The 27881-nt window shown below is 42.5% G+C and overlaps 2 protein-coding genes across 2 annotated transcripts; one reads left to right on the forward strand and one right to left on the reverse strand.

Annotated features, from left to right (window-relative positions):
- Positions 1–480: 480 nt before the first annotated feature.
- Positions 481–12209, forward strand: tmem184a (transmembrane protein 184a). Its single transcript, XM_052049011.1, has 9 exons — positions 481–939; positions 1367–1588; positions 4911–5076; positions 6455–6545; positions 6755–6830; positions 8913–9004; positions 9753–9922; positions 9995–10192; positions 10956–12209. Exons 2-9 carry the CDS (start codon positions 1367–1369, stop codon positions 11186–11188), a joined length of 1248 nt encoding a protein of 415 aa, XP_051904971.1. The 5' UTR covers positions 481–939; the 3' UTR covers positions 11189–12209.
- Positions 11532–27621, reverse strand: mafk (v-maf avian musculoaponeurotic fibrosarcoma oncogene homolog K). The gene is made up of 3 exons (XM_052049036.1): positions 27151–27621; positions 16625–16703; positions 11532–16555 (listed from the first exon to the last, which is right to left on the reverse strand). The coding sequence occupies exons 2-3, from the start codon at positions 16667–16669 to the stop codon at positions 16115–16117; spliced, it is 486 nt and encodes a 161-aa protein (XP_051904996.1). The 5' UTR covers positions 16670–16703; positions 27151–27621; the 3' UTR covers positions 11532–16114.
- Positions 27622–27881: the final 260 nt, after the last annotated feature.

A 27881-nucleotide genomic window follows, 5' to 3' on the forward strand; every position in this document is an offset into this window, starting at 1 on the left:
TTCAGTGGTGCGTGTACACGAGGATGCATGTCCTCCCAACAATTGGTAAGTTTGCACCCTGGAATACGGTGACCTTTCCTGCCGTGACCGAAAGTACAAATACATTTTAAAATGTAAGAAATGATGGATTGAAGTTGTCCTTAGAACCATCTGTGTTTCCGCCACATTTACGCAGGACATGCACTTGTTGGCCTTAAAGGGCAAGGGAAATATTCAAATCTGAAAGAGTTAAAAAAAAAAGCTTAAATTTTTTGAAACGTGTAAGATTTCTTTCCCTTTCCTCTGAAACTGATTAATAATCGATCAAGCCTTCCATTTATTAATGCCAGACAGGCCATTAATACAATACTGTATTATACATAAGACAGTAATAATGTATATAGGTAATCCCGAACAAAGTCTATTCAGAAATTTGCCGTGTCCGAGGCGTCTCTGGCCCTGAAGGCATCACGATGACGACACGCAGTGCTCTGGTCACGTGACGCATTCACCTGTTGCCAATCTGTTTATCCCTCGGACGCCGAATCCGCAAACCTCAGTGTTTCCTCGCGATAGTTTTACGTTTGACACACGTTTCGGCTCATTTTATTCAACAGGTGCCGAATAAAAACACAACTTTTAAAGTTAGTTGTCGTTTAGGGAGTTTTGAGGGTGTTTTTTGGGGGGTTGGTTGGTTTTATTTCTTGTGTTGTGGTGTTTCCTCCGGTCTTCGACCTCAGGGCGCAAGCTTGCGGCCTACCTGTGGCAACACGGAAGTGGAGACGGTTGGACCTTCAGTCGGCGTGTACTCGACAGCCCGCTCATAAATGACGCCTGACCCCTGCGGCCGCCGACCGTGAAAGGCGATTAAATTCTGATGTTGATCTGCTGACGCTCATTCCGGGACGCTTCTTCGCCGTTTGTGGCAATTGTGTCGACTGCGCCGCAGTTCGGGACAAGGTGAGCACTTTTGAACACATTAGGTATCCCTGTATAACCCGTTTAAATCCAATTTTAAAACTCTGTGCGAAAATTTAGATGTTTGTAAGAGTTTAGTTAGAGTCAGTCATCATATATATGTATTAAAAGTATATAATAACCCAAATTGTGGACTTTACAGGTAGAATTTGTGATTCAGTATATCTATTAACATTGAGGTGAACCTAATTAGTTGGCAAACGGTACAATTAATAGCGCCGTTTCATCTTTTTATCTTAACAAACAGCAGAGCCAAACCCCATATATATATATATATATATATATATATATATATATATATATATATATATATATATATATATATACATACACACACACACACACACACACACATACTGTAAATAAATAAAATTTGCTGATATGTCTCATTATGACTTGTGTTGCTTAGATGAACATCTCGGTGGCCGACATGGACGCCTCACTGGAGAACACTTCCATCGTCCACCTGAGCGCCCCCATCATCCCAGACAGGACAGATATGTCCAACTTGACCCTCATTCGCACGGCTAATGGCACCATTCTGCAGGACCAGATTTTTCTCAACACCATGACCGCCCGTGGCCTCTCTGGCATCTTTGTGTGGTCCGCCTTGCTCATCACGTGCCACCAGGTAAGCAGGATTTGTTTCAAACTTTTTTTGAAGTAACATTGTAAAATTTGAGCTAGTCATACAAGTGTAAAAATAAAACAAATACAAGTTGTTAGACTTCAGGGAGAATATTCAGCATTTTTTTTTCAATTAGTTTCAGTTTCAATTACTGTACACCTAAGATCCACTTGTCACACTCTGGTTTAAATCACTCAGTATTGGGTGGGCGCATGCAAATGCTCTGTACCATGACGGCCAAAGGCCATGCAGCAAGGCGCACATACTCAATCATGCGAACTCAGTTGACTAATTTTTGTTTTTAAATGAGTGATGTGCAGTGACATTTTGGTTGGCACTGGAGCCCCACCTATTCATTAAAATGTAGTGCACATGAATAGAAGTAAATATAAAGTTCTAAAAGATTAAATGAAACTCGTTTGTCTAAAATGTAAATATAACCGAACACCACTTACCGCTGTACATGATTTTATTTTTTAATCTCAAAAATATTTTTTTTCCTACAAACTGTACTGTCCTTGTGCAACAAAGCAAATTAATAAAAGTGACTCTTGATTAATGTTTAAAAAATGATTTAAACATTTGTTACATTTTTTATTTTATTTATTTGTACTATGTTTTTTGTTTTTATTCGGGTGGAGGAAACCCATTGTTTTTTGTGGAAAATATATTATAATGGTGTTTTATCAGTGTTTCTTTGTCTAATTTCTTTGTCCATATTTCAAATATCATTTTTGTCAAACACCTGGTGACGGAGTTTGTAGTCCTAAATGGCCACCTCAGTAGCTCTAATGAAAAACGGTGCCGCCCCCCCAGCATTTAAATTGCCCATCCCTGCTATACATTTTAATGTGCACATTATTGAATGCATCAAGGTTGTGCCCCTCACAATATGTGTAATCAGAGATGGCTTGAAGATGACACGCCGCGCTCACCTCCCTCGCCAAGGGACGGAAAGCAATTGTTCCATCCATAAAGTTTATTACCTCGCACTTCACCTTTACCGAGCTCACTTTGGTAGTTCCAAAGCAACGGCTTGCTCTTCAGCTCTGTGCCACCTCTCTTTTATGGTTTTACTGCACGAGGGCATCACAGTTTAAAAGGAACATTTGGATTTTGAACAGGTTTCCTTCTTGCGTGCACTTGGGTTCCACTGCTGATGATTGCTTATCATTGTGGTTTTATCATTTACTCGGAACACTGCGGCATCAGCAGTGAAATATGTCGAGGCCGTGCGCTAAGCGGGGTTCAGCAAATACTGTAACAGTGTATACGTTGGATAAAGCGATTCCAATTAATTGCAAATTTCTGGCAAACATGAACACGATGTGCGTGTCTATTCTTCTGGAAACCATTTTCAGCCTTTCACCCATGCTCAATTAATCCGCTAATGGGTCTTACTAATCATCAACTTGACTGGCTAAGATTTTTTTGAGGGCGAAAATGTCTTGCTACAATGCATACTGTCTTCCCTTTTCAGCCAAGATTGTCAAGAAAGTGTTTTTTAATCAACTCCAGCAGACTCTGATAAGATTGAACACTGATGCACGTAAGGTGTCATTGCTCATCCTGTTGGATCTCAGTGCATATTTTGATACAATTGATCATACCATACTGGTCAACATGTTGACTTGGGTGAGATTAAATCGAACAGTCGTACTTGGCGGGAAGACGATACTCTGTTACTATTGAAAGTTTTGAATCTGACCAAATGGCCATGAAATTTGAAGTCCCCCAAGGGTCAGTCTTTGGACCCCTTTTTGTTCAGTCTGCATATGTTACCTTTGGGTCCAATGATTCAGAATGCTAACGTTGGCTATCGTGGTTATGCAGATGACATGTAGCTATATTTATCAATGTCCCCAAATGACATCCGTTCAATTAACATACTGTGCCGCTGTCTTGAGCAAATTAACAGTTGGATGAAACAAAATGTCCTTCACTGAATGGTTTGGAATCCTGAATACATTAGAGATGCTAAGTGAATATTAACCCAAGTAGGGCTCTGAGATGTGCAGTCTTGGGTCACTTAGTCGAGCCCTGAGTTCAAAGCTAACAGATTAAGCTGCATTTAGCTCTTATGCTGCACACAAATGGAATCAGATGCCCACAGAAGTAAAGTCAGCGCGAGTATAAATGCTCTTCATCCCAGGTTAAAAACAGCCCCTCCCTTTCCTTTGATCAAGGTTTTTTTTAAAGGTTTTTTAGTTATTTTAGAAACCTCATCATATTTCTTGACTTTAACATGTTTTATAAAGTAAATTTTTGGAAACTCCCTTTGGTTTTCCCTCCCTGGTTTTTTTCTGTACTTGTTTGAAGCACACGGAGTTACATTGTATCTTGAAACGTGCTCCATAAATAAATCTGCCGTGGCTTGCCTTGTCTTGCCTTATGGCAAGACAATGCTGGGCTATTTCAGTATCCAAAGCTGTTTACTCCTGTACGCAGGCATAATACAGGCCAAGCAAGTTCCTGGTTGCACCTACAGTATGCCTTTCGAGTTTCTGATTTATACGGCGACAGATGTTTGGCGTATCTCTTTTCTGTGCTACCCTGGTTACAGAGGGGGACTATTTACTTAAATTGCCCTTTGCTCACTCAATTGTAAAGAATCAGAGGTTACTGTTCTGCCAGGTCTTTCCTTTTATGGTCTTGTTGCAAGCCTTGGCTCAGGTTGCGTCTTCATTTACATATATATATTTTTTTATTTCCAAGAAAGGTATTCTCTCCGCATTGCAGAATTAATTACAATTTCCTTTTGCGCTCATCAAGGGCATGCAAGAGAGCAGCAGGCGGTGTCATAATCCCGTTTTTACCAGCCACACTGAAGGAAAAACTTCATGAAAACTACTTTAATAACAAAAGAGTAGGAGATGCTTCCGCAAATGTTCAAAAATTGTTATGCGCAAAACATTTTGGGCCCTGCGTCACATTATGCAGGCCAAACAATGAATCAGCCCGTTTGGAAAATGACATTTGCGGCCTTGATTGTAATGTTCATGTTATCATCGTTTCACAAACAGCCATTTCGCTCTTCTAATAGATCTTGTCACTTATCACGGCATGGCAGCGAGTTACATCCTGAAAATTAATGAATCTCCGCCGCTGCATTCTTCTGGCATATCTTCACAAAAAGCATTTGAAATAGCGCAATTAATCATAGCCCCGCTGTATACACAAAGTGCATTATGAATGTACAAGCAGATGCTCTGAATACTTTGTATGAACGCGGAGTGTCACAGCAATATGTTTTTCAGCTGTTCACTCTCCATTTTCATGGGACTTCTCTGATGTTTTTCGCACATGCTCTGTGTCATCCTCTTAGATCTACACACACCTGCGCTCCTACACGGTGCCAAATGAGCAGCGCTACATCATCCGCATCCTCCTCATCGTGCCAATCTACGCCTTCGACTCCTGGCTCAGCCTGCTGTTCATCGGCAACAACCAGTACTACGTCTATTTCGACTCGGTTCGAGATTGCTACGAAGGTACGTGCGCGTCCTACGCGCATGTGAGATCCCCCCCCCCCCCCACCCAACCTTCCCGACGTCCACATTTACACCGTTTGCCAATGAAAACATGCAACCGATCAAACAAGTTTTTCCACACCCGTTGAGGTTCTTGTTGAGTGGAAAGTGGATCCTCCCACATGTGTTACAGTGATGTTGTTCTTTTTTCTTTTTTTTTTTGTATTTGAATCTACGCAGCCTATTCGTTTACATTTTTATCCGCAACAGTCACAACATTAGGAACACCAACACATGTATGATCCAAGAGAAGTACCAACTATTAAAAAAAAAAACACTTGGCTCTCCAATATTTAAATGTAGTTGTATTGTGTTCATCAAACACAATACAGTATTTTCCCCTAAGTAGCAGGTTTGTAAGTGCTTTAAAACGTTTGACCGCCACGCTATGAAAAACTGAAGTCAAATTCAATTGTAGTTAGGCGGGGATTCATTTGCATGCCACCAGAGGGATCGTGCGTGCCACACTTTGAGGATCAGCGCAAGACGACAACGCATTTCACATTTAACACCAAATTCTTTTCTACGGTGGCTGCCGTTTTGCATTATTGTAAAATGGCACACTATCATGCCGAGAAATCAAATGTCTTGCGTCTATTTCTGTCAGGGTAGTGTAATATTCCAAACAGCTCACTGTATGATCAAATTCAGTTGTAGCCCACTCCAACATGCCTTGCAATAATCATTCGAATTAATAATCACACATTGGCGGTGTCAGTCAAAACGCAGGCGTGTTTTCTTTATAGTGGCAGAATTTTTATCTTCGGCTCGTGTATTTAATCTGAAGAGGTGTGCGTTGTAAATAATAACATATTGATGCTAATTTGTCAAATATTTCACCCGTGGAAAAGAGGATTCTGCGCAAAATGAATCGCGAGCTGATATGAGAGCGAATGTGGGGGTGGGGGGGTATTTTATTGAGGAGATTAGTTTCAAATTTGAGGTGCAATTTTGTGGCTGACTGATGGCGGCAACACGTCCGAAAGCCAGGACGCCACCTAAATCCCCCCAAAAAGCCCACACCCCCTTTTTTTACTGGGCACCATCTGCATTAGCTTCATTTAATCCCTCCTTGAAATAGCAACAAAGGATTAAGAAGGGATTTCCAAGACACACAACCCTCGCAAGCCTCTTAATGTAAGAAGTGAAACATTTATTGTTCCATAATGTAGCACTAATTATTCTTTATCGCGTCCAAGTTTGCTCAGCCTCCTTTTTAAATGAAGTTTCATTTGAAGGTGATTGGAATTCTTTTTTTTTGGGGGGGGGGGGGGTTTGCTGGCTTGTTTTGTGCAATCTGTTCAAACATATTTTGAAGTGACTCTTCTTTTTCTTCCAGCATTTGTCATATACAATTTTCTGAGTCTGTCCTTTGAATACCTCGGAGGAGAGAGTGGAATCATGTCTGAGATTCGAGGAAAGCCCATACAGTGAGTTGCTTTCTTATCCATCTCGAGGTGCTGTTACAGGAAAGATTAATTCATATGTTTGCTACTCTTGTCATGACGCGCCACTCATTGTGGCTTTTCCAACTGCCCACTTTTAATCCACACTGTCAGTAAGCGCAATGTTTTCACTTTACACTGTATTTGCACAGACCTCCGCAATGAATCTGAATGGTTTCTTATTTATTGTGCAGGTCAAGCTGCCTGTATGGCACCTGCTGCCTGGGTGGGATGAGCTACTCCATTGGATTTTTGAGGTTTTGCAAACAGGTACAAGCTTCAATTTCTCCTGCTCCTTTGACAGTCACGCATTGCAAATAGGAAACTGCGGTTGAATTTCCATATTGTACGACCTGAGCGACGTTGGACTTGACAGGGGATCTGCTGTCGTTTTAAAGCAAACATAACGGGCAAATCGCTGGTGTTTAGTGTGTTTGCAGCATCTCGTTTAATTTCACTCTTGTTTTACCATAATGTACATGGAATGTGCCCTCTGACGTAAGCTAAAGCACATCCCTGTTGAGTCTACAGGGGGAATTAATCATGACGCAAATCAGGGGTGTCAAACTCATTTCATATTGTGGGCCACATACGGACTCGGTAGATGTCAAGTGGGCCGAACCATTAACATATCATACTGTGCTATGAATCACCAAAATATCACCTCTTTGTTTTGGTCTCAAGAAGCATTGATTAGCGCTTTCATATCATTTGCTGCGTTGGGTCCATCTCTGTGACATACTGAGACTGCTGTTTTCTTCACCGATCAAAACAATGATGTCCTCTACTGTGATCAAAACTGGATAATCCAGGAATTGCATTTCATTTAAAATATTCATTCCGTGTCTTTGATGCATTTTTTTAACTTTTAAATTATCCCGCGGGCCGGATCGAACCTCCGCGGGCCGCATGTTTGACACCCCTGACGTAAGTTATCCCTGAACACAAGGCCGCCGACTTCCAAGGTGGGAAGAGAATAGAAGTAACAATGTGCGACCACTTGGATAATAAAGATTCATACATGTCTTGGTGCCATGTGTGGCATCACTATTGAGCTAAATATCAAAAGATGGCCTGCGTTTGATATACTTCTTGCATAAGTCAGACCTGATCAATTTTAGAAGCTGCGCTTTGGGGCGCTTGAACTGTAAGTCAAAGCGGGAGTAGCTTTACTCTTAATTAATACTCGGGAGGATGCAACAAATCTGGCCTGTCGATAGTTGCCACCAGTGAACGATTGCAAGTGCAAATTGTATGAAAAGGAAAAAGCCTCGGGTCATTCTGAGCTGGGAATTGATGATTCAAAATTGATTTAGTCATTTTTAATGGAAAATGCCCGCGGGTTGCCAGCGCATTTAGCAAAATAATAATGTTGACTCGGTTGCACTTTCTTCTCAAGTCACTCGACTGCCGGGTCGCTTTCTTTATAAAATAGACCTGAAACGAAAGCCGCGGATAAAGTGCGTATATAGTGATTAATTCAAGGTTAAAGGTGACACATCTCTGAATGGATGCCGTCTCTCTCGCTCTCTTGCTCTCAATTCATTTGCGGCAGGAAATACAGTTGACTTTTGTACGTGCTTTGCATCCTCCTGAATGTCCTGCTTGTCAGAGGCAATCGTGCCCACTTGTTTTTCTTTGCACGCACCAAGAGACAAAACGCCACCACGACTGGCAGAAAGGACAAGCTGAGTCTCTTGCATGATTACTCATTCAATTTAGTTAAGCCCACCACGGTCCACCTTATCAAGCCCCGCCCACTCAGACTGTTGCCTTCGAGAGGCACATAGTGGGAGTCGAGAAGCACACGTGAGGGTCAACGGCCTCTCTGAACCTGACGCAGCAGCAGACGTCAACAGCAGGCGCTCTCCTCTTTCTTTTCAAATCCTCTTTGGATTTTGACAACCGAAACGCTCTTACTGCAGCAAAGAGGCTGCCTATTGTTCTGTATCCTGTATATATGCACTCTGAACACTTCTCGAATCGGATCCAATACGTTCGCCGGATGTCATTCATGGTTATTTAGTTGTATTGTCATTTTGCCCCCTTCAAAGGAGCTAAAATATTAGAAACAGCTCGGTGCAGGCCTGAACCGCTGCAAACAACAACAAGCGCGATAATAAACCAAATTATGAATTTATTTAATACCCGAGGAGTGTAAACTTGTTACAGGCAGAATTTACAATGCAGCTTGTGCATTCGAGCTTATTAGATGTGTATCTGGTTAATCCATAACGGATCATCCATACTGGGCGCATTGGTGTCCTGCGAGCTGTAGTCATTGTCCAAACAAATCCTCAGTCCTTCCCCAGTCATTCCTATGGTGTGTTTGTTTATTTGTTTGTTCCCCAGGCAACTCTTCAGTTCTGCATCGTCAAACCCATCATGGCGGCCATCACCATTATCCTGCAAGCCTACGGCAAATACCACGATGGGGATTTTAAGTGAGCTGCGCCTCTCTCTCTTATTTTGTCTTTTTCGCTCTTTTCCAGCCGCTTGATTTGCTCTAATTGCGCAAATGTGTGAGTGATGGCGGCTCTTTCCACAGCACCCCAAAGCATCTCCTCAAGAGCTGTTCTTTTCACGGCGCATCTTCAGCCCTGACTCTGAAAGTGTCATTAAAACGGTCTATGCGGGTGAATTTGTAAATGGGCTGTCACTTGTATAGCGCTTTACAGTTACCTCGTTCACCTGCTGGCGACGCAGCATCAGGAGCAACTGGGGATTAACACTGTCCTGCTCAAGGACACTTCGACATGGTTGCAACGGCCGGGGATCGAACCCCCAACCTCTGGGTTGGGGAAACGAGCGCTCTCCCGCTGATGAATGTTACCACGTTTCTTTTTAATCATCTCATGTTGTTCAGCCTGCTGTGGGTTCCTCCCTGCGCCACAGTAATTAGTCTGTTTAGCCCTAGAGGACGAGCAAAGGCAGGCTGACGGTTGAATAAACAACAATTCATTGATCAGATGCACGCTGAGGTACCGAGTTGAAACAAGACCTCCATTTGTTGCTTGTTGAAACACGAGACCATCTGTGTTGTCTGGCTCGTTCAAAATCCGGTCAAACCTCTCGGCACAAAGATGATAATGGAGAGAGAAATTACCCCTTCAGTCCCATTTGTCAAAAGCTGAATTGTACAAAGGTGAATCCATTATGAGGACAGTTGTCATCATGTTGTTTTCTCTGCAGCGTCAATGGGGGCTATTTGTACATCACCATCATCTACAACTTCTCCGTCAGCCTGTCGCTCTACGCCCTCTTCCTCTTCTTCTTCGCCACCAGCGACCTACTCAGGCCATACGAGCCCGTGCTCAAGTTCCTCACGATCAAGTCTGTCATCTTCTTGTCCTTCTGGCAAGGTAAAGTCCCACACGGAATATTCACATTCAGAACCGAGAAGAGAGCCAGTGTTAATTTGTGGGCCGTTTAAGGCATGGTCCTCGCCATCCTGGAACGCTGCGACGTCATTCCCAAAGCGCTTTATATCGATGGGCAAGAAGTCGGCGCCGGCACGGTGGCGGCCGGCTGGCAGAACTTCATCATCTGCATGGAGATGTTCTTCGCTGCCATCGTCCTGCGATATGCCTTCACCTGCACTGTCTACCAGGAGAAGAAGGATGACGTTCCACGTGAGTGAGATTGTTTCCTGAGTGAACACCAATTGTGTTGCTGGGGGTTTTTTTCTTTGGATTTAACAAGCTGGGAGATGCTTGTATTTACATAGTCAGAAGCACTAACTGGACACAGAGACAACATTAGAAACAGGTGTTTGGAGTTATGCAGTACAGTACATCCTTTTATTGTTTGGATGGGTTTGGTTCTCATGTGTAAAGTGGAATGATGACATTTCATACAGCACCGCCTTTTGCTGTCGAATGGAATTGACGTCAAACTGTCGGGCTCGCATTGGGAACCATGAAAGCCGTCATATGATTTTGCATCGTAGATGCACTGCAATATTTACGTCCGCTAGCCAGAGGCTGAGCTGCTCTGTAATTGTTCATGGCATAGGCGTGTTGCTAAAACAGAGTTCCCACGGGTCCTTAGTTCATAAGAATCCATAAAAAGCTGAAAAATTAAGTTCTCAATTTTCAGGGAAAGCTTCTAAAATCAATAAAAATACTTAAAAATATATTTTTATTCGCAAATAAATTGAAGTTTTGTATTTTCTAAATTAAAATGTTTCTTGGTGTACTTTATTTGAGAATTAATTCAATTTTTTTTTCATTTTCCGACCTGTAAAATTAAAATTTGACAAACGGTATGTCAAATAAAGAGTTAGCTGATTGCTAAGTGGGAACCCTGTAAAACCCGTGACCCGCTTTCACTTTCTTTCTTCTACCTACAACTTTTTCATAACACGTATTAACAACGCTCACATTCCCGATATAGAGAGCATCCCGTCGATGCAGAGCATCTCCAGTGGCCTGAAGGAGACCATCAATCCGGGCGACATGGTGCAAGATGCCATTCACAATTTCTCCCCAGCCTACCAGCAGTACACACAGCAGTCCACGCAGGAGGTGGTCCCACCGTGCCACAACGGGAAAGCCCCCTCCACCTCCAGCAAGGGCTCCCGCAAGTCGGACAAGGTCATGCTGATCATGTCCGACGACGAGTTGTAAGCTGCGACGTCGAGGTGAGTGTGTCCTCACCCCCCCACCCCCCAAGGAAATGGTTATATCTCACAAAGCACAAAACTGGATTGTATTTAATTGTCATCAACACAGTGTTGAGCAACGGCTGCTTACTCCAAATACACGTTGTTCGGATAAACCCGTTTTTACTAATGTCGCTCAGCAACATGAGATTTTTGCCTTCCTGGCCTTATAACGAACACACAAATTAACATCCTTTGTCATATCAAACAAGCAAAAATGTGACTCCAGGAGTGTGGCTATGGCGGAGGATTGCTTTTTTTTTGGTCTTGTTTGGGAGTCATGAAGCACTTAAGTTCCTGGACAGACATACTGGTTTTGGAGCGGGTACTTCAAACTGCACAATATATCACTGCGGAGTTTTTTTTTTTGTATGTATTGCAATGCGTCTCCATGTCACAGTCGACCTCTTACATAGTGGGAGTTGTTTTCATTTGAGATAGTCCAACTACAAAGGCATATTTGTAGCATCTGCGCTTATTGTGAATAGTTTTCACTCCGCCTTTTAGTATCAGGGCCACTATTTATAATTCCATGGATTCTCTATTAAAATATTTACAGATTTGATTGTAATTATACTATACAGGTGCATCTCAATGAATGATTATATCATGGAAAATGTAATTTATTTTTGGTAGGTTAGTTCAAAAAGTGAAACTCGGAGATAATGGCAGATTCATGACACACTCATATGGCAATGACTTGCAGCTAATTCAAAACCCAAATTCACCAACTCAAGAATTTTTTGTTACATAAGAAACAATCAAATTGAACTTGAATATAGAAACTTAAGTCAGAAGGTGCTTTTTTCTGCCATTACTTGATTTTTTTGTTTTGCTTTTATTCATTGATATGAGTTTCACTTATTGAATTGGCGCTATTCTATTTTATTGAGAGACATCTGTAAACATTTTGCGTGAAAGATGTTCTGCATTTTGAAGAGACTGATTTTTTTAAAAAAACCAATAAAGGCATTTTTAAAAATTGTCGACTGGCCATTTTGTACATTTGTCATAATTTTAATGCCAGTTTGGACTGATCATTGTTCTTTTTGAGACGGCTTACATAGTGGAATTTCAAATCATACAAAATAAAGACACCTTTGTGTATGTGTGACTGAGTAATTAAAGTGAGCCAATTTGTGCCAGGTTTTTTTAACAAGGAGAAATTTTTATTTGTGAGTACAAAAACGAGACAGCAGACACATTGTCGTGGAATAATTTAGCATGGTTGAAAAGAACGCAGCAGAGACAAACAGGATTTACACACCATGTTAGCTCAATGGAGGGGGGGGGGGCACATCAGAAAGTGAGTTGACAAAAAATAATTTAGCTGTCTCAATGAAAATTCAACAGATGAGTGAAATAAATACGCAAGAGCAGAGTAACAACGTCCGCTATCTTCCGCAGCTATTTTTAGCAAAACGTAGCAATAAATTGCATCCACATTCCCTATATGTGATTTTCCAAAGTGTTAGACGATTTTCTTTTTGTAGCTTGTTTGACTGGTCGAGCTTGTTTGGACAACTAAATGAGTCAACACTCATCTATGCAAGCACATTTCTAGACTGCCATCATCATAGCTCATCGGAGAATGTATGCGAAATATCCAGGGAAGAAGCGGACTGCTTACACAGCCCCAAAAAGGTCACGTCATCTTCATCTTATACATGTTGCTCTTAACTGCTTTGTGTGAAGTGGCTACTTTTTTCCCTCTGGTATTTTACAGTTGGCATGCATGTGGGAGCCGGCAACATACTTGATTCACCTGGATTAAGGTTTGTCTGTTCTTTTTGCCACTTTCTAAACTGAAGTGTGAACTGTAACAGTGCCTCGTTTTGCCACATGAGGTCGCTGTCGGCTGAAACCTTCCGTATATCAATAGTCTTTGTTTTTACATGTCTGTCTCAGGGTTCATTGCGGAGTGACAGAATCCAATTTAGTAGCTGTGGAAATTCAGGTATGGTTCAACGGCTGTTACAAAAGCATCACCATCATCGTTAAAAGTGAAGTCGGAACAAATAAGCGTCAACAATAATACACGACGTCTGCTGTACATGCATGCTTACATAACACATGGGAGTCAAACATGTTAACACGCAATGGCCGTCTGGATTTTTGCACTTTTTTTTACATCAAAAGTGAACCGTCAGAAAGTCAACATAATTCAAGTGAAGTTAAACAAACAAAAACAAAAAACAACGGCATCTTGTGTGAAACGTCAGTCGTGTGGACACAGCAACGAACAAAAAAATGCGGTCCGTGGCCTATAAATACTCAGTCATGGCAAAAGTATTTTTCTCATCGTAAATGCACTGTCTGGACACCTTTTCGCCATTAATTACAAATAGTATGTGGACTTCAAAAGAACGGTTACGTAAATCACACCACTCCCATGATAGTAACTTAAATATAGAAAAATATGTAATATATTTATATCATGTACTTATGAATATAAAACCTATGTGTCAGGAATAGGACATAAGATACAAAGTACAAAAACAGAGTAAGAACACAACTGTAAGGTCACAGCAGGTTGTACAGCAGCAAAGCCTCCCCCCAATCTGTCTACTTTCTTTCAGGCTGGGGGGAGGGGACATAAGTCATGTTCATTTGGCCTAGAGAAGATTTTGATGGGAGCAAGCGTTTTTTTTTCCTCCAATGCCTTAAAAGCATGGATGGTTCCTACATTTGGTTGCCATGGCAACCAAACGGTTCCTTGAGTTTTCAACCTGCTTATGAGACGAGCGTCAGGAGTTCTCATTGAAAAGTGTGTTAAAAGCACCGGAAACAAAAATGAGGGAAAACAAATTTGAAAATGAAAATAATAGGCAGTATTTCTGAGTCAACAGCAGCAACACTTGGCCTGACTCTGCAGTAGGAATTACGCTTTTACTTTCTGGACGGAGTCAAGTGACCGCAGCTGAAAGTGAGCCTGAAGTCCAAAGCTTTAATGTACAAGAAGTATTTTCTTGGTAAAGACCTGTCATTATGTTATTTTAACTTCATCCAATATGGATGACCTTCCAGAAAGTGGCATTTAAGAGCCAGAAATAACCGAACTAGAAATTGCAGTCTTCTCAGAAATTGTGCGTGAATGCTGAGAGACTCCGTCACCAAGTCGAAGTCAAACTACTGGTAAGAAAAAGGAAATTGAGAGCTATTCAAAAAAAAACAAAAAAATCTTCATCTCCAATAAGTGCTAGGACTAACCCCCCCTCCAAAAAAACAAACAAAAAAAGGAAGCGCATTTTGTTTGAGAACAATAACAAAAAGTAAATTCATACATTTATGGAAACATGACAATAGTCCTTAATTTAATCCTCTCGAAAAGTTGCAAAATAAAAATAATTTTTTTAAAAATCCGGGGAAAAAGCTGAAATAGAATAATGTAGTTAACATTTGTATGAAACAAAATGTTTCATAAAAGGATTACTTCCCAAAATTACAAATAAAATATAGTTTATGGTAAAAGTCATGACAAATTATTTTTATGAAACCAAAATGTGTGATAAGATCAAAAACTTATAGTTCTATGGAAAACAAATTCCCAGAGAAAAGTTAAAAAATGAAAATGGTCACAATTCTACGAAAACACTTATTAAAAGAAAGTTGTGATTTGGTAGAAAAAAACGTTACAATACTCCTAAATTGATGAGAAAAAATGTACCATTTTATGGAGGGGGGAAAAAAAATTACCCAAAAATGTAATTTAATAAGAGAATAAAGTTGCGATTTGATGACACTAACATTCCAAGAACGAGGCTTTTTTTCCCTACAGTGCTCGTCTCTCAGCATTCACACAGTAAGTGCCGCTGGACAGAAAGTAGCTGTTCACTTGTATCAGGCTCTTGCAGCAAAGTCATGGCACGTCCCCTCCCCCCTTTTTTATGACACTCTCATCAATTCTTGACTGTCAACACACACCTTTTGGATTGGTGTAGTCCTATCCTGTAACCAAAATATCCTTATAAGTGCTCTATGGGGAAGACGGTGTGAAAAGGTCAACAAACACTTGTGATTGCCCGGTGAAGTCAAAATGCAGTTGACTTATCTTGCTACATGACAAATTAAAACGCAATCCGCTGACGCCATGAACAGAGTGGACTGCCAGGCATGCAAATATCTTTTTTGGAAAAAAAGGATCTCTCGGTCCTTCTTGAAAGCAGCACTTGATGTGCTTGGAAATGATTCGGTGTGGTTTGACGTCATTTCAAACCAAGAATGTAGACTGGTGCTGCCACCCGAAGGCATGTCAGACTTTTTTTTTTGTCGTTATTTTTCTAAATCTCTGTGCTCAGTCAAGAAGATGAACCCTGGCAGTGCTGTTAGGACGGTTTCAGGGGGGAGGAGCAGGTGGTTTGCATAGTGCAAATAAATACAGGATGTACCAAAAGTCACGAATAGACCTCCCTTTTTTTTCCTACTTCATTTCAGGTATCATTCAGACAGAATTGAGGCCATTGGCACTGGCTTGGCAGTTTGTGGAAGCCCATCATGAGATCAGCTGTTAAATACAGATGGCCTCACGCCTGTCCAAATGATGTCTGAAACAAAATACAAACAAGGACGTTTACGGTGACTTTTCGAAGACCTACAACAAAAACCCGCCTTAAAAAAAAGGGTTGGGAATGTTGTTCCAAAGTGTAAACTGAAGGGATTGGGGGGTGAGCCCCTAAGGCAACCCAGCGATGTCAGGTCTGTGTACACTTTTAGGGTAAAATGGGTGTTAAGATAAAGGACAGGAGAAGGGAGAGTCATGAATGCAGCATAAGATCACTTGGTGCTTGTCATCCTGTCCATCCACCTTCAGTCTTACTACTAAGGTTCCTCTCTGTGCGGGATGAGGCCGGGTCAGGGTCAGGCGGGTAAAGAGAGCCCAGTCCAGCGGACACTAGGATGGCGCCGAAAAGGGTGTCGGACCGGAGCTGTTGTGGTTGGCCGACTTGACGATGGTAATAACGCTGGTGGTCGCCACTTTGCCCGGCGACAGGGGCCCACCGCGGGTCACAGTTCTGGCGAAGCACTGTAGTGCCTCGTACTTGGCGCGGAGGGCCTCCAGCTCCAACCGCATGCTGGCGTTCTCGCGGGCCAGCTTGTCCACCTCGTGCTGCAGCTCCGTCTTCTGGCGCTCTAGCTCCTCCTTCTGGGTGACGCGCTTGATGCGGCAGCTGGCGGCGTAGCCTCGGTTCTTGAGCGTGCGCCGTCGCTGCTTCAGCCGCACCACGTCTTCCTTGGTCAGCCCGCGCAAGTGCTGGTTCAGCTCCCGCACGGACATGGCCACCAGCTCATCGTCGCTGAGGGCCGGGGCATTCTCGCCCGACTCCTTCTTGACCTGCGGCCCGGAAAACGCAACGTGAGGACCTGATATCTAGTCCAAAATGGTGTCACATCCGGAGCTTACCTTTAAAGCTTTGCTCGTCTTGAAAGGAGTCGTCATTCCCTGCATGCAGACAACTTGCCACACTCTCACAGGAGACGAACTGAGGCAGTAGATGGGAACAGTGTTAGTCACTCAGGATACTCGTAACGTCTTATTATTCCACTTAGCACAAGCAAGGCCTTAGCAACACTCTATCTTCTTCATCTTACAGCGTTTCTTGGAACCATTCAGATTTCAAATGCATCCTCCATAACGACTTTTGTTCAAACGCAGACACACACATATGATCACACAAATGCAATGCACAACCCTATTAATGTCTTTGTTGGCTTCCCTCACCAACACTTTCCCTTGCTCTATTATGGCACACCTGCAAAATGGGATGTGGTGGCACCCTGTTGGCCACAAAGCCTTGTGTTGATAAAGTTTTCATACAGTTTTTTAGCTAAACTCTCAAGAGATAAATTGGAAGCTAATTTTGATTCTGTACATTACTCCACGAAAAGTTGGGGATGAATCTAAAAATGCACTATGACCTTTACAGGTGAACTTCATTTGACCTTCTCTCGGTTTTGTAATGCACATGTCCAGCTGTTCAATGTTCTCCATTTGGGAGCTGAACTGCAAAATTGACAGCATCCAGAAAATGTCACCTAAAAACACCAGATCCCTAACTTTTTGTTCGACTGTAGATCATTGAAAGCTTTTAATGCCTCTCCAGCAATTTTAGCATCTTGCCATTGGCCATGTGTACCAGCAGAGGACAGCAGGACTTCAGCTGAGCCGATTGTCTCAACAATGTCTTTCACAAGAATGAGCCAGCACCCCCCTGACAGAAGCTGGACTCTTGGGAAAAAGTCCATCTTGTCACAGAGCAGGGTGTCCACAGCACCCCCAAAAAACAACCCCGTGACCAAAAGCAAGGGCTCTATTTCAGGACTTGGAAGTGCCGTGTTTCATGCTCGGTGGCTGCCATGGCAACGTCCCTGTGAATGGGCGTGGGAGTATGAGTCACATGGTCAGCGAGCGGGTAAACAAGGCTCATTCATAACCGCAGCAGCCGAGCTCACACAGCCTGCAAACAAGTCCCCCCACCCCCCACCTTGCCAACAAGGTGGTGAGTAGGGGGTCCCTCCGTAACACCCACCGCCACATGACAGCGCGTAAATTACTGTCACGTCAGCATTACATTTACCGTACAGTCATGCTGACCTTTAGCGGAACGGCTTGTGGAAAATTCCCCGTGTCACGGTGGAATAGTTTCCCTCATAGTCACGGGTGTATTTTTACCGGCAGACAATGTCGTCTATCAGCATCCCGCTGCTCAGATCCTCTTTCGCCGGGCTTCCCTGAGCCTCTGCATGCCCATATTTATCTCTGCGGGGGTAAATTTAGACGCCGCGCTTGAACCGATTTCTGCCAAGTCGACAGTTTCACTCAAAGTGATATCCTGGGAAGTCTGTTCTCTAAATATTCCCTTGGGTGGGGCGGCAGTGGTCCTCAGGCTTTTTACACCAAGTACCACCTCAATAATTACTTGGCTCTCATAGTCGCACCATCATGACCAACATTAAAATACAGTTGCCAAGCAGGCCCAAGTGTGACTTAAAAGGCTGAAGTATATTTAATATTTTTAAGAAACCATGAAAACATGACTGTGTGTACAATTTGAACATTCACAGTTTAAGTTAATGTCAAATTCAACTGCGTATTTAAAACAACCACACAACTTTGCTAGCTTAATGCTAACACGATGCAAAATGCCATCGATGGGCTAACAAATAACATCGATAGTCGTGCTGTTCGAACAGTGCATAGATTCTTTATCCTCTGCGAAAAACTAGGTACAGGAGTTTACCGAGTCCCTCGCAGTAGCTGCAAAAGTCTTGCTCCTTTGTGTCTTTGTACTATATTATACTGCCCCTGTTGGCCAAACCGCACATACCACATTAAGTCGCAATTGAAAAACTGTTTGTCTCTAGGTCTCTTTAATTATTTTATTAAAGTATATTTCCGTATTAAAAACACATTGCACACATTTTAGTTGTGTTTTTTGTGGGATGACGACATTCTATTGTTTTGATTCATCTCAACGGGGAAAGACGATTTATACTGATACAAATGTTTTCAGTTAGTGTGGTCACGTAACTAATTAAACTTTCAAAGCAAGGCACCGTTGTATTTAACCAAAGAAGTTGATGCCACTCCAGCTTTATATACAGCAAGGGTCACTGACACGGCGCCCGCGAGCCTGAGTCTCCCAACCAAACCAAAAATAGCTTACCACTGAGGGGACATTGTGATTTTCTGGGACAGTTATACATTTAAAAATGTAGTACATAAATACAGTCTTGCGTATTGATGTTTCCTAATTATTGTGACGTGATCAATCTTCACATTCATGAATTCAGAAGTGGGCATCAAAGTGGTAGCCCTTTGCATTAATTCGCAGCCAAGACATGAATCTCAGTTTCAGGTCAGTAACCCATGATATATAGTTTGAACATGTAATTCAGTGGTCCCCAAACCTTTTCCTGTGAGGGCCACATAACTTTTCGCTTCTCTGATGGGGGGGCCGGGGTCAGTTTGTAACAGCAAAGGTGTGACTGCAAGAGTACCTAGACGTAAAAATGTATGGTTTCCCAGAAACCCACACAAAATAAAATAACTTTTTTTGATACACTCGCGGTATTAAAGATGTCTTTCTTCTCGGGACACACCACCTCCGCGACAGCATTCATGCATTTCTTGACAAACTCTCCTTACCGCTGCTTGCTATCAGTTGAGCAAAACCGAAAGCTATCCCGAACAGATGGCTGGTTCAGCTGAGCTTGGCGTACAAATGTATTTTGCTGAGCTAACGTTCCTATCTTTAGCGTTGACAGTTTGTCTGCTCTCATTTACCCATACAAAAAAATCGTACTCGTTGTTGTGACGGGATTCATAGTGTCTCCGCAGATTGTATTATTTGAATACCGCCACTGACAGATGAGACAGACAATCTTTTCTTTGCATTGAAAAAAAAATGTTTCTCCATTTTGGGTTAAATTCCCTATATTCTGAATATTTTTTTTCTCTTACCTCACTTTTGCGCCATGATTACGTTCTCTTTGAGAGCGACGGGTTTAGGATTTTTTTTTCTGGTGTTGCCAGATAACGGCACAGACCACAGAAAGATGGAACAAATGTCACGTTATATGTGTTTATGAAATTGTTACTAGCTAATAGTTAATCATGAAAATAGTTCATAACTAAGGAATATTTTATTGCAAAAGCCAAATTTTATGATAAAATACAATATACATGGATGAAAAATAAATCAAAAGACTCTCTGGTATTGTTCAGGGGGGCCGGACCAAATGTGGAGGTGGGCCGGATCCGGCCCGCGGGCCGTAGTTTGGTGACCAGTGATGTGATGTAATTGATTCAGGTATTCTTTGGCATAGCACATTTTGGGAATCAGTGCTTGAGGCAAATGTTTTTTTTTAAAAGCAATTTTGAAGATGCTGTCCGAAGCCAAATCATGACATCCCAGTTGACAGGATAGAGACCAACATCAAAGCGTTCCAGTGTGCTGAAACGCATGACTAAAGCCAACCACTAAGTCCTGTTTCGGGATTCTAGCGACATCTACCCAGCTGCATCGCCGAAGTAAACATATTTATACAGTATATGGTATTCCTCATATGCAAGTAGTTGAAAAATGTCTTGTTGCGTCAGCATGGGGGTCCCTGGGAATATTCCTTGTGAAGATAATGGAAAAGTGTTGCATGTTAGCAGTATGGGAGGCCCCTTTCCTTCATACAAGGGGGCCTCTGGTGAGAACCAAGACCATGTTTTCCTGAAATTCTTCAGCCATGTACTTGTGTTTTTCTACGGTTATCCTCATCAAGATGCCGAAATTTCTTCCACAAGAGCTCGCATGATAGAATCCAGGCACTGGGACAGATCCCCCCCCCCTTTCCAACAGACGCAATCAAGAAAACAACTCGTGCGAGGCCATTCTGCAAAGGCAGTCTGGGAAAATACCTCCAAAGGGGAAAAAAAGGCACAGATGGCTCGCTTTGAGAACAAAAACCACATTCCTGAGTAAACACACATGTGCCGGAACCTCTCATGCAAATGTTCACCGGCGCAAACCCAAGATGTCCCGCCATGCACTCCACTACAACGGAACGAGGAAAGGGGCAAGGGGGGTGGGGGGGCTGAGACTCTTCCTCACTTGTTGAACAACAGTTGCAGTGTACAAAATGTCTGGAATTCCTATGTGTCTGCTGTAGTTCACGTGCCCAAACAAATCAAATGTAGCCTGTGCGCACATGCCGGGAGGTCGGTTATAAAAACATTTCAATATACAGTAGAACTGTGGATTCACATATCTTTTCGATATTTTAATTACAGTAAATGTTGTTATTGTTTTATGGAAAGCACTCAATAAACAATTCTATTTTCCGAGGTTCCCACAGGAGAGAGAACTCTACAGCAGCTTTCCAAAACGCTGTAAACAGCGTGTGGCTATCGCCGATTGTGTTCACGATTTCAACGTTTATCAATGAGGCTCGTTTACAAAGAGGTGAGCAATTATTCCGCCAAATATATGCATGTATATTCATTTAAATTCACACAAATAGCACCAGGGCACCGCAATTTGCTTGGCAGCGCAGTTAGTGAAGCATTGAACCATCTGCACGTGATTTGGGAATTGGATGCCAATGATGATTCCGACGGTTAGCAGGTCCTGCGTAGCTGCTAACCGCAAACTGATAGTGAATTTGTCCGTCAATTGGTTTTGAGTCCAGTTATTATCAGGGGTTTTCTCTTCATTTTTGTCAAAAAGAAGAAATTGCGCTCAATTCATGTTTTTTTTAATGGAAATATGGTTTTGTTTTGTTTTTTGGCCATCTGAAATCGTGTTGGAATATAGTCGGGTCAATTGTTTTTTTTTTACATCATGTTTGTTTGACATCTTGTGATAAGTTGTTGCACAGTTATACCTCATTTTCTTGTTTTTGTTTTTTTTTGCTGTGCATCTTTTATGAACCTTGAGTTTAATCCAAGTCAATTTTATTACAGGTGAGAATTTTAAACGTCATAACGGATTATTTCCTATGGTGAGAAAATCTGAACTGCTCAAACAGCATCCCGGAAAGGTTGTTATTTTCCTCCCTCTTGACTTTTTTTTTCTAAACTCACCTAATTGCATGTTAGAAGAATCTATGAGCAAAATTGTATCATGTTTAAAGGTTTGGTTAATTTGAGCTGGACATGCTCAGCGCAGAGGTGTCGGCCGTTTGGGCGGAGGGCCTTTTTCTTGAGTAATCACATCAAAGCAAGGGGGGCGAAGGCCAGATTCAATCACACAGTGGGAATAAACAAATTGGGAACAAAGAGTTGTTGAATACCAAAAGACAGTTTGGGAACAGCTGTCGCGCCCAGGTGGACATTAGTCATCAGCAAAGTCTGTGACTTGTGTATTCGGGTAGATCAGATCACTACCGAGGGGCCGGACCAGGGGGCGTGGTATGCTAATTTCTGGGGCAGGGTCTTTCTTGTATTTTGCAATAAAAGTTCGAACCGGCGGAGCGGGAGCTGAGTGTGATCGCGGAGCAACAACCGTCGTTCGCTCTCAGAGGTCCGCTCCCGCCGATATTGAAGACAATTTTCCTGTGTGCCGAGTCGTTTCTTTAACTTTGTCCGAGAAAATCTCTGACATTGCATTACCTCAGAAATCCCCGGCAATAACTGCATTGGAATGACACAATGGCGCATCCGCGACAAAGCTCGGAGTGATCTGTTGCCACAAGGCTTGAGATAAAAGACGGCACGGCGAGTCAATACGTGCAATAAACACGCAGGCCCTGACTGATGTGGAGAGCAGAGAGTGTCTCGCGTTGTTTTGGGCGGACGCACCACTTTGAAATGGACGCTTTCAAGGATATTTTTGGACTTGGTCTATTTTTCTCTTGTTTTTCAAAAATGTTTCAAAAACAATCCAACGTCAAAGCACGCTCGTCTGCGGACGTTTGATGTGCAACGCTAAAGTAACATATTCACTCCACATTTAATATTCCTTGCATTCTAAGGCTGCAACTATCAAATATTTTGCTATTCGGATATCCTACTGAAAATCCTATCGAATAATCGGGTATTCGAATTGAAATAAAAGTTTGTATTTTTCTTGCTTGGTTAATGACAGAGAAGACAAAAAAAAACATTTACACTTAATAATGAATGGCCAACAGGTTTTCATTTTTAGATATGCAACATTTTATACTCCAGTTTAAGCTGTGATTAGAGCACGATTTCTTTTCTAGTAACGGCGAGGTTTTCGACAAATCCCTTCCCCTGTGCATAGATTTTTGGTCTCTGTGACAAATAGTGACGTCAGTACCACAGTTGCCGTTTGGCCGGCTAAAACAAAACACGTTACACCTACTGCTTTAGAAAATTAATCCAACGGCAATATATATGGGGCACTGAAGCGCTTGCTAGCAGGCACCTGCCTGCTTGCTAGCAGGAGCTTGTTAGCACTAAACACTGACAACAGGTGCCTTACAATACGATGTCAGACTAATTGTCTTTTTTTCCGTGACCTTAATTAGCGACTGAACATTATTCCAGGATGTTATTGTATTGTTGAAGTTGGTAGCAACAGTTTGTAACGGCAAATGGCCCAGAGCCAAGTCAGCCATTACACCGCGACATGCTGCTATTAAACGTAAAAGGGTACCTAGGCGTTGTTGTTCATTTTGTAAGGTACTGTATATCTTGTTGGGTTCTTACCGGGTGTTACTGTCATGCATAGCACATACTGTATACTTGTTGTTGTGGTTAGCTTGACGACTACGTCTTGGTAATGAACATGTAAATAAGAGGATGCCCGAGGCAAAAAAAAAAAAAACGTCTCAAGTATTTTTTTTTTAAATCAAGGTACCCAAATTACTCTGACTCATTTGAGCTCTAATGCTTTCGTTGAATTTGTTTAGGACTTTTGTATGCGTGAATGTACTGGGTTCCCTTTTACATCTGCTGAGTAGTTTTACTTTATTTTACTTTTTTTACAAAGTGGTTGAACTTAGTCACGATTTTTCAACGCAAAGCACGATTTGAAAAACACTCATGTTCTTGATGACGTGTTTGTTTTTCTTTTTGTTTTTCAAGCATCTGGTCAAGTTCAAGGTTGCGGCAGGTAACTGGAGGGCCCGGCCCGCTCCAAAAATAAGCAACACACAACCGCCTTGTTTTCCTTCTTTCTATTTGCTAGTTCCGAGGGCAGACTTGAAGCCGCCCTCTGACAGATAATCTTTTGGCACTTTTTTATTTTTTCTCCCCAGGTGGCTGTTGAAATTCATCCAACAGACCCTGAACATGTGCAAATTCCACTCTCTTTCCCCCAGCACAGCACATTCGTCGGGATCCGGTGTGAAGGAAACGCGGCGCATAACCGAGCGGTGAGTCATGCTGTTTACTGTTAAAAGCCCCAAGTGGCAGGCAGGGAATCGCACCCTCCCGATCTGACGTTTCCTGGAAAATCCCGTTGTTTCACGAGAAAGGAAGGAAAAGTAGCCCGAGCAACGGTTGGCATGACCACCGGAGATCTGTGGTGCGGAAAGGGTGGAGAACGCGCTGTATTCCAAAGACAATTTCAAGAATGCAGAATGAGGGCTGGGAAAATGAGCCCACATGGAAAAGCCGTGTGTGAATAACAGCAGACAAAAGCTCACGGTTAGCAGTCGCCGTGAACTCCAAAACAACAAGCTCAGGCATTCTGGATGTGTGCTGCCAGCTTGCATTCTCACTCTGTGTGGAATCAGGAAGTTGCAAAATGTGTATCAGCGAATCGGACCTGTCCAAACCAGCGAGGATTTCCCAATGACATCCCACCAAATAAATAACCTTGGCCCGAGCCGCACCTAGGCTGGCGAACCGGCGGGGTGAAAGCAGGATGCAGCTCGCCGTGCGACCGTGTAACTGTCAGGTCATTTCATTAGGCACCCCTGCACAGTTGAAAGAGATTACCTCAAAAAGTCTGTCTTGACAAAAATCATCATGCTCACTTTTGATTGACAAGTCGGCATCAAACTGCACTGCATCATGCAGTTTTTATTTCTGTGCTTTGCCCACTTATGAAGTGAAAAACATGGTAAAAAATTGCTTTACACATAGCAAATCGCATGCTGAGAGAGTCCAGCACAGCACATCTGCCTCACAGTTCTGAGGTTCAAGTTCAAATTTAGACTCCGGTTTTTCTTTGAGGTGTTTGCAATATGCACCCCCACAATACAATACAATACATACAATACATGCTGATTTATATAGCATGTCACAAGTCAAAATACAATACAGGTATTTGCTTTTCTCCATTTCGGGGATGGAGGGGGGTCTGCCCATTTTTCCCTGTATTGCAATTGGACTTTAGACAGATGTGATGGGCTGCACTGAATTGGCAGATATTTGCCGGGTTTTTTTGCAAAATCAGTCATCGGTTATGAAATCATGAGTTGCCGATCAATCTGTGATGTCATTGATCAAATCTGAAAAATTCAACACAGCAGCAAACTGTCCGTGTATGTTCTGTGCTGCCATCGTTATTTTTCCCAGCATATCGAATAGGGTCTGATTTATTTATTTTTAAAAATCTATGTATGCAATGTTTATCAAGATTTTTTTTGAAAAAAAAAATTGGGTGTAACACCCCCCTGCCCCAATGCATTTCAATGGGGTTCACTGATGCATGCGTTTTGGCCATTTAAACAACTTGTTGAAATAGTTTGGATAGATTGGTCTATCATCAGATTGCTGACAGTTACCGTTTGTTTGGGGGGGGGTTTACCTCGCAGATTGTTAATCGGTGATCAGCCCCCAAAATCCTCATTGTGTAAAGCCTAATATCATTTTTTTAAAAAGTCTGAATTATGAAACAAATGCACAGATTAGCCTCATGCTAAAAAGTGGCAAATGAACCATGGCTTTATATGAAAGGCCATGTTTTGATCGACTTCAATTACAGTTGCCAACTTACTCAACACTTTGATTTGCAGTCTTTTTAAGCGGGTAATACGATGTCAAAACATTCTACCAAACAATTGTGGTGTGAACATAACTCAGTAAATCCCAAATCAGATTAGCAAACAAACAGTGACACTGTTGTTACCATTTTGCTTGGAGGGCCACCGTGACTGAAACAATATGAAGAAGTCAAGAATAACGGTTTATTCAGCTGTTATTTAAGTTCATGTCATGAGGGATTTGCACACAAGAAAATGCTTGTCTCATTCAACTCTTTTTATTTACTTTTCAGAAAACCATACTATTAGACAAAGCAAGCAATGTCTGTTTGAGGAAGCCATGGCCTTTGGATCTCATTCGATTGCGCAGGTGTAACCAAGGTATTATTAGCCGCTCAAATGATGTTTACCCGTGAGTAAAATCGCAGGCTTGCATAGCCAATCATCCGCCTCCCTCCCTCAGAGCGAGCGAGGCAAAAACACATCAGAGCAAACATCCCTGTGAGTCATCACATTGCTCACCGCAGCTATGTCACTTTCACAACACTCCACCAACCAACCACCGCCACATGAGCGCTCTGCATTCTGCTGCCGCGTTTCATCCCGGGCAAAGTAGTCAATGACTGGTGACAATTTAAATACATATCCCCTTGTCTGGATCTCATGTGCTTCATCGTGCTCGCGCAACAAGGGCACCAGTGGAAAAGAAGTGAGTCAGCCCTCGGACTTAATAGAAAAAAAACTGTGAAGGGTGGGGGTGGGCACATGTTCACCTCAAGACAGATGAGAGCGCCCACTCCCACATTCTGTGCACCCACCCGGAACAAGATTTAAAATGCAAGTTGGTGACATTTAAAGTGAAAGAAGTGACTCAAACAGTGAGCGTACGTAAATGGGGTTGTGTCAGAGTTCAACTGAGCTCACACGTTCATTAAAAAAAAAACTACTCATAACATTAATTACAAGTGCATGATTTTGCAACTCGACACTATGATCCACATGAGAAGACTTTGTTTTTTTTCCCCTGGGAAGAGATGTATTGTTGATGTATATATATGTTCCCGCCTTGCCAGCACCGGTGGTCTGACGACTTATGGTGCCCTTTGTCCGACATGTCGAAAATGTACACCACGTGTTGTATTCCAATATCAAAAGCAGGCTGGAATTTGGGCTTTTTTTACGCCCCATCTCAGAATGAAACCAGAAGTGTGGTACATATATTTTACAGACTCTTAACACCAGTTCAGTTTAAAAAAAATAAGACAATCATTCGTGTATCATTATTTAAATTACAGGTAGCCGAGTCGTACTACTACTACGACTTTTAACGTTTCACCAGAATGTATGCGCTCACTGCACCTACTTTTAAAAGCTTTCGACTTTCACTCGTACGTCAACTCCGTTTATTTCAACGTAACCGCAAGATCTCAAGTAAGCCGTTTTTGGCCACCGTTTATTTTACATGTGTCGATTTAAACTGTTTTTTGATTTCCGCATTTTCGCAACATATCTCAACTTATTTTAAATAAACAACCTCACCTGTTTGTGTGCGCGTGGATCCACGTGGACTGGAATGCGCGGAAAAAATAAAAATATTTTTTTTAAATTACATTTATATGTCCGGTTAGGTGGGAACCTAACCCCCCCCAGGGAAAACGAGGCCGTCGAAGCCGCTTTGCTGAGTCCGGCAGACGGCGACGCAGCCAGCCTGCGAGCGGAGCGTCCTGCTAACTCAATTCACCCCAAAACAACAACAATGTTACTAACATTCCACGCTCCCGCTTCCGCAAGCACTGACGTCACCGCGTCCTCATGACCGCCCCCTCCATTCATGAAAATAACTTAGTGCTGACGTCAGCGCCGGGAGGGGGGAAGCCAGAAATAGAAGAGTCTGTTTTTCTTGCGCGGAAAAAAATCCTAATCTGGTCGAAGAAAGCGTGTACTTTTGGAGTTAAATAAGATCTTAAATAGCGATCTTGAGCTCCAACAAGTGGGGGGGGGGGGGGGGGCTTGCCTGGAGCAGCAACATTCCATTCCGGAGGAAAGTATGCAGGGCAGCGGCAGTCACAGGATTGTTCTTATTGGGCCCGCTGCAGTCACAAGTTATTTTTGCTCTGCGATTAAACACTCGGTGTGTTTAAAATGAAAAATGAGGGGGTATTCACTTTTAAGCACACTGATCCATAATACACAATATTCAGATTTTGCTCGACTGGATTCCACACTGGAGCAGAGATCAGGCGTAACGCGAGTTTAGTGTTTACACTCCA

The sequence above is a fragment of the Hippocampus zosterae genome, chromosome 17, assembly GCF_025434085.1.
Source record: "Hippocampus zosterae strain Florida chromosome 17, ASM2543408v3, whole genome shotgun sequence".
NCBI classification, from domain to species: domain Eukaryota; kingdom Metazoa; phylum Chordata; class Actinopteri; order Syngnathiformes; family Syngnathidae; genus Hippocampus; species Hippocampus zosterae.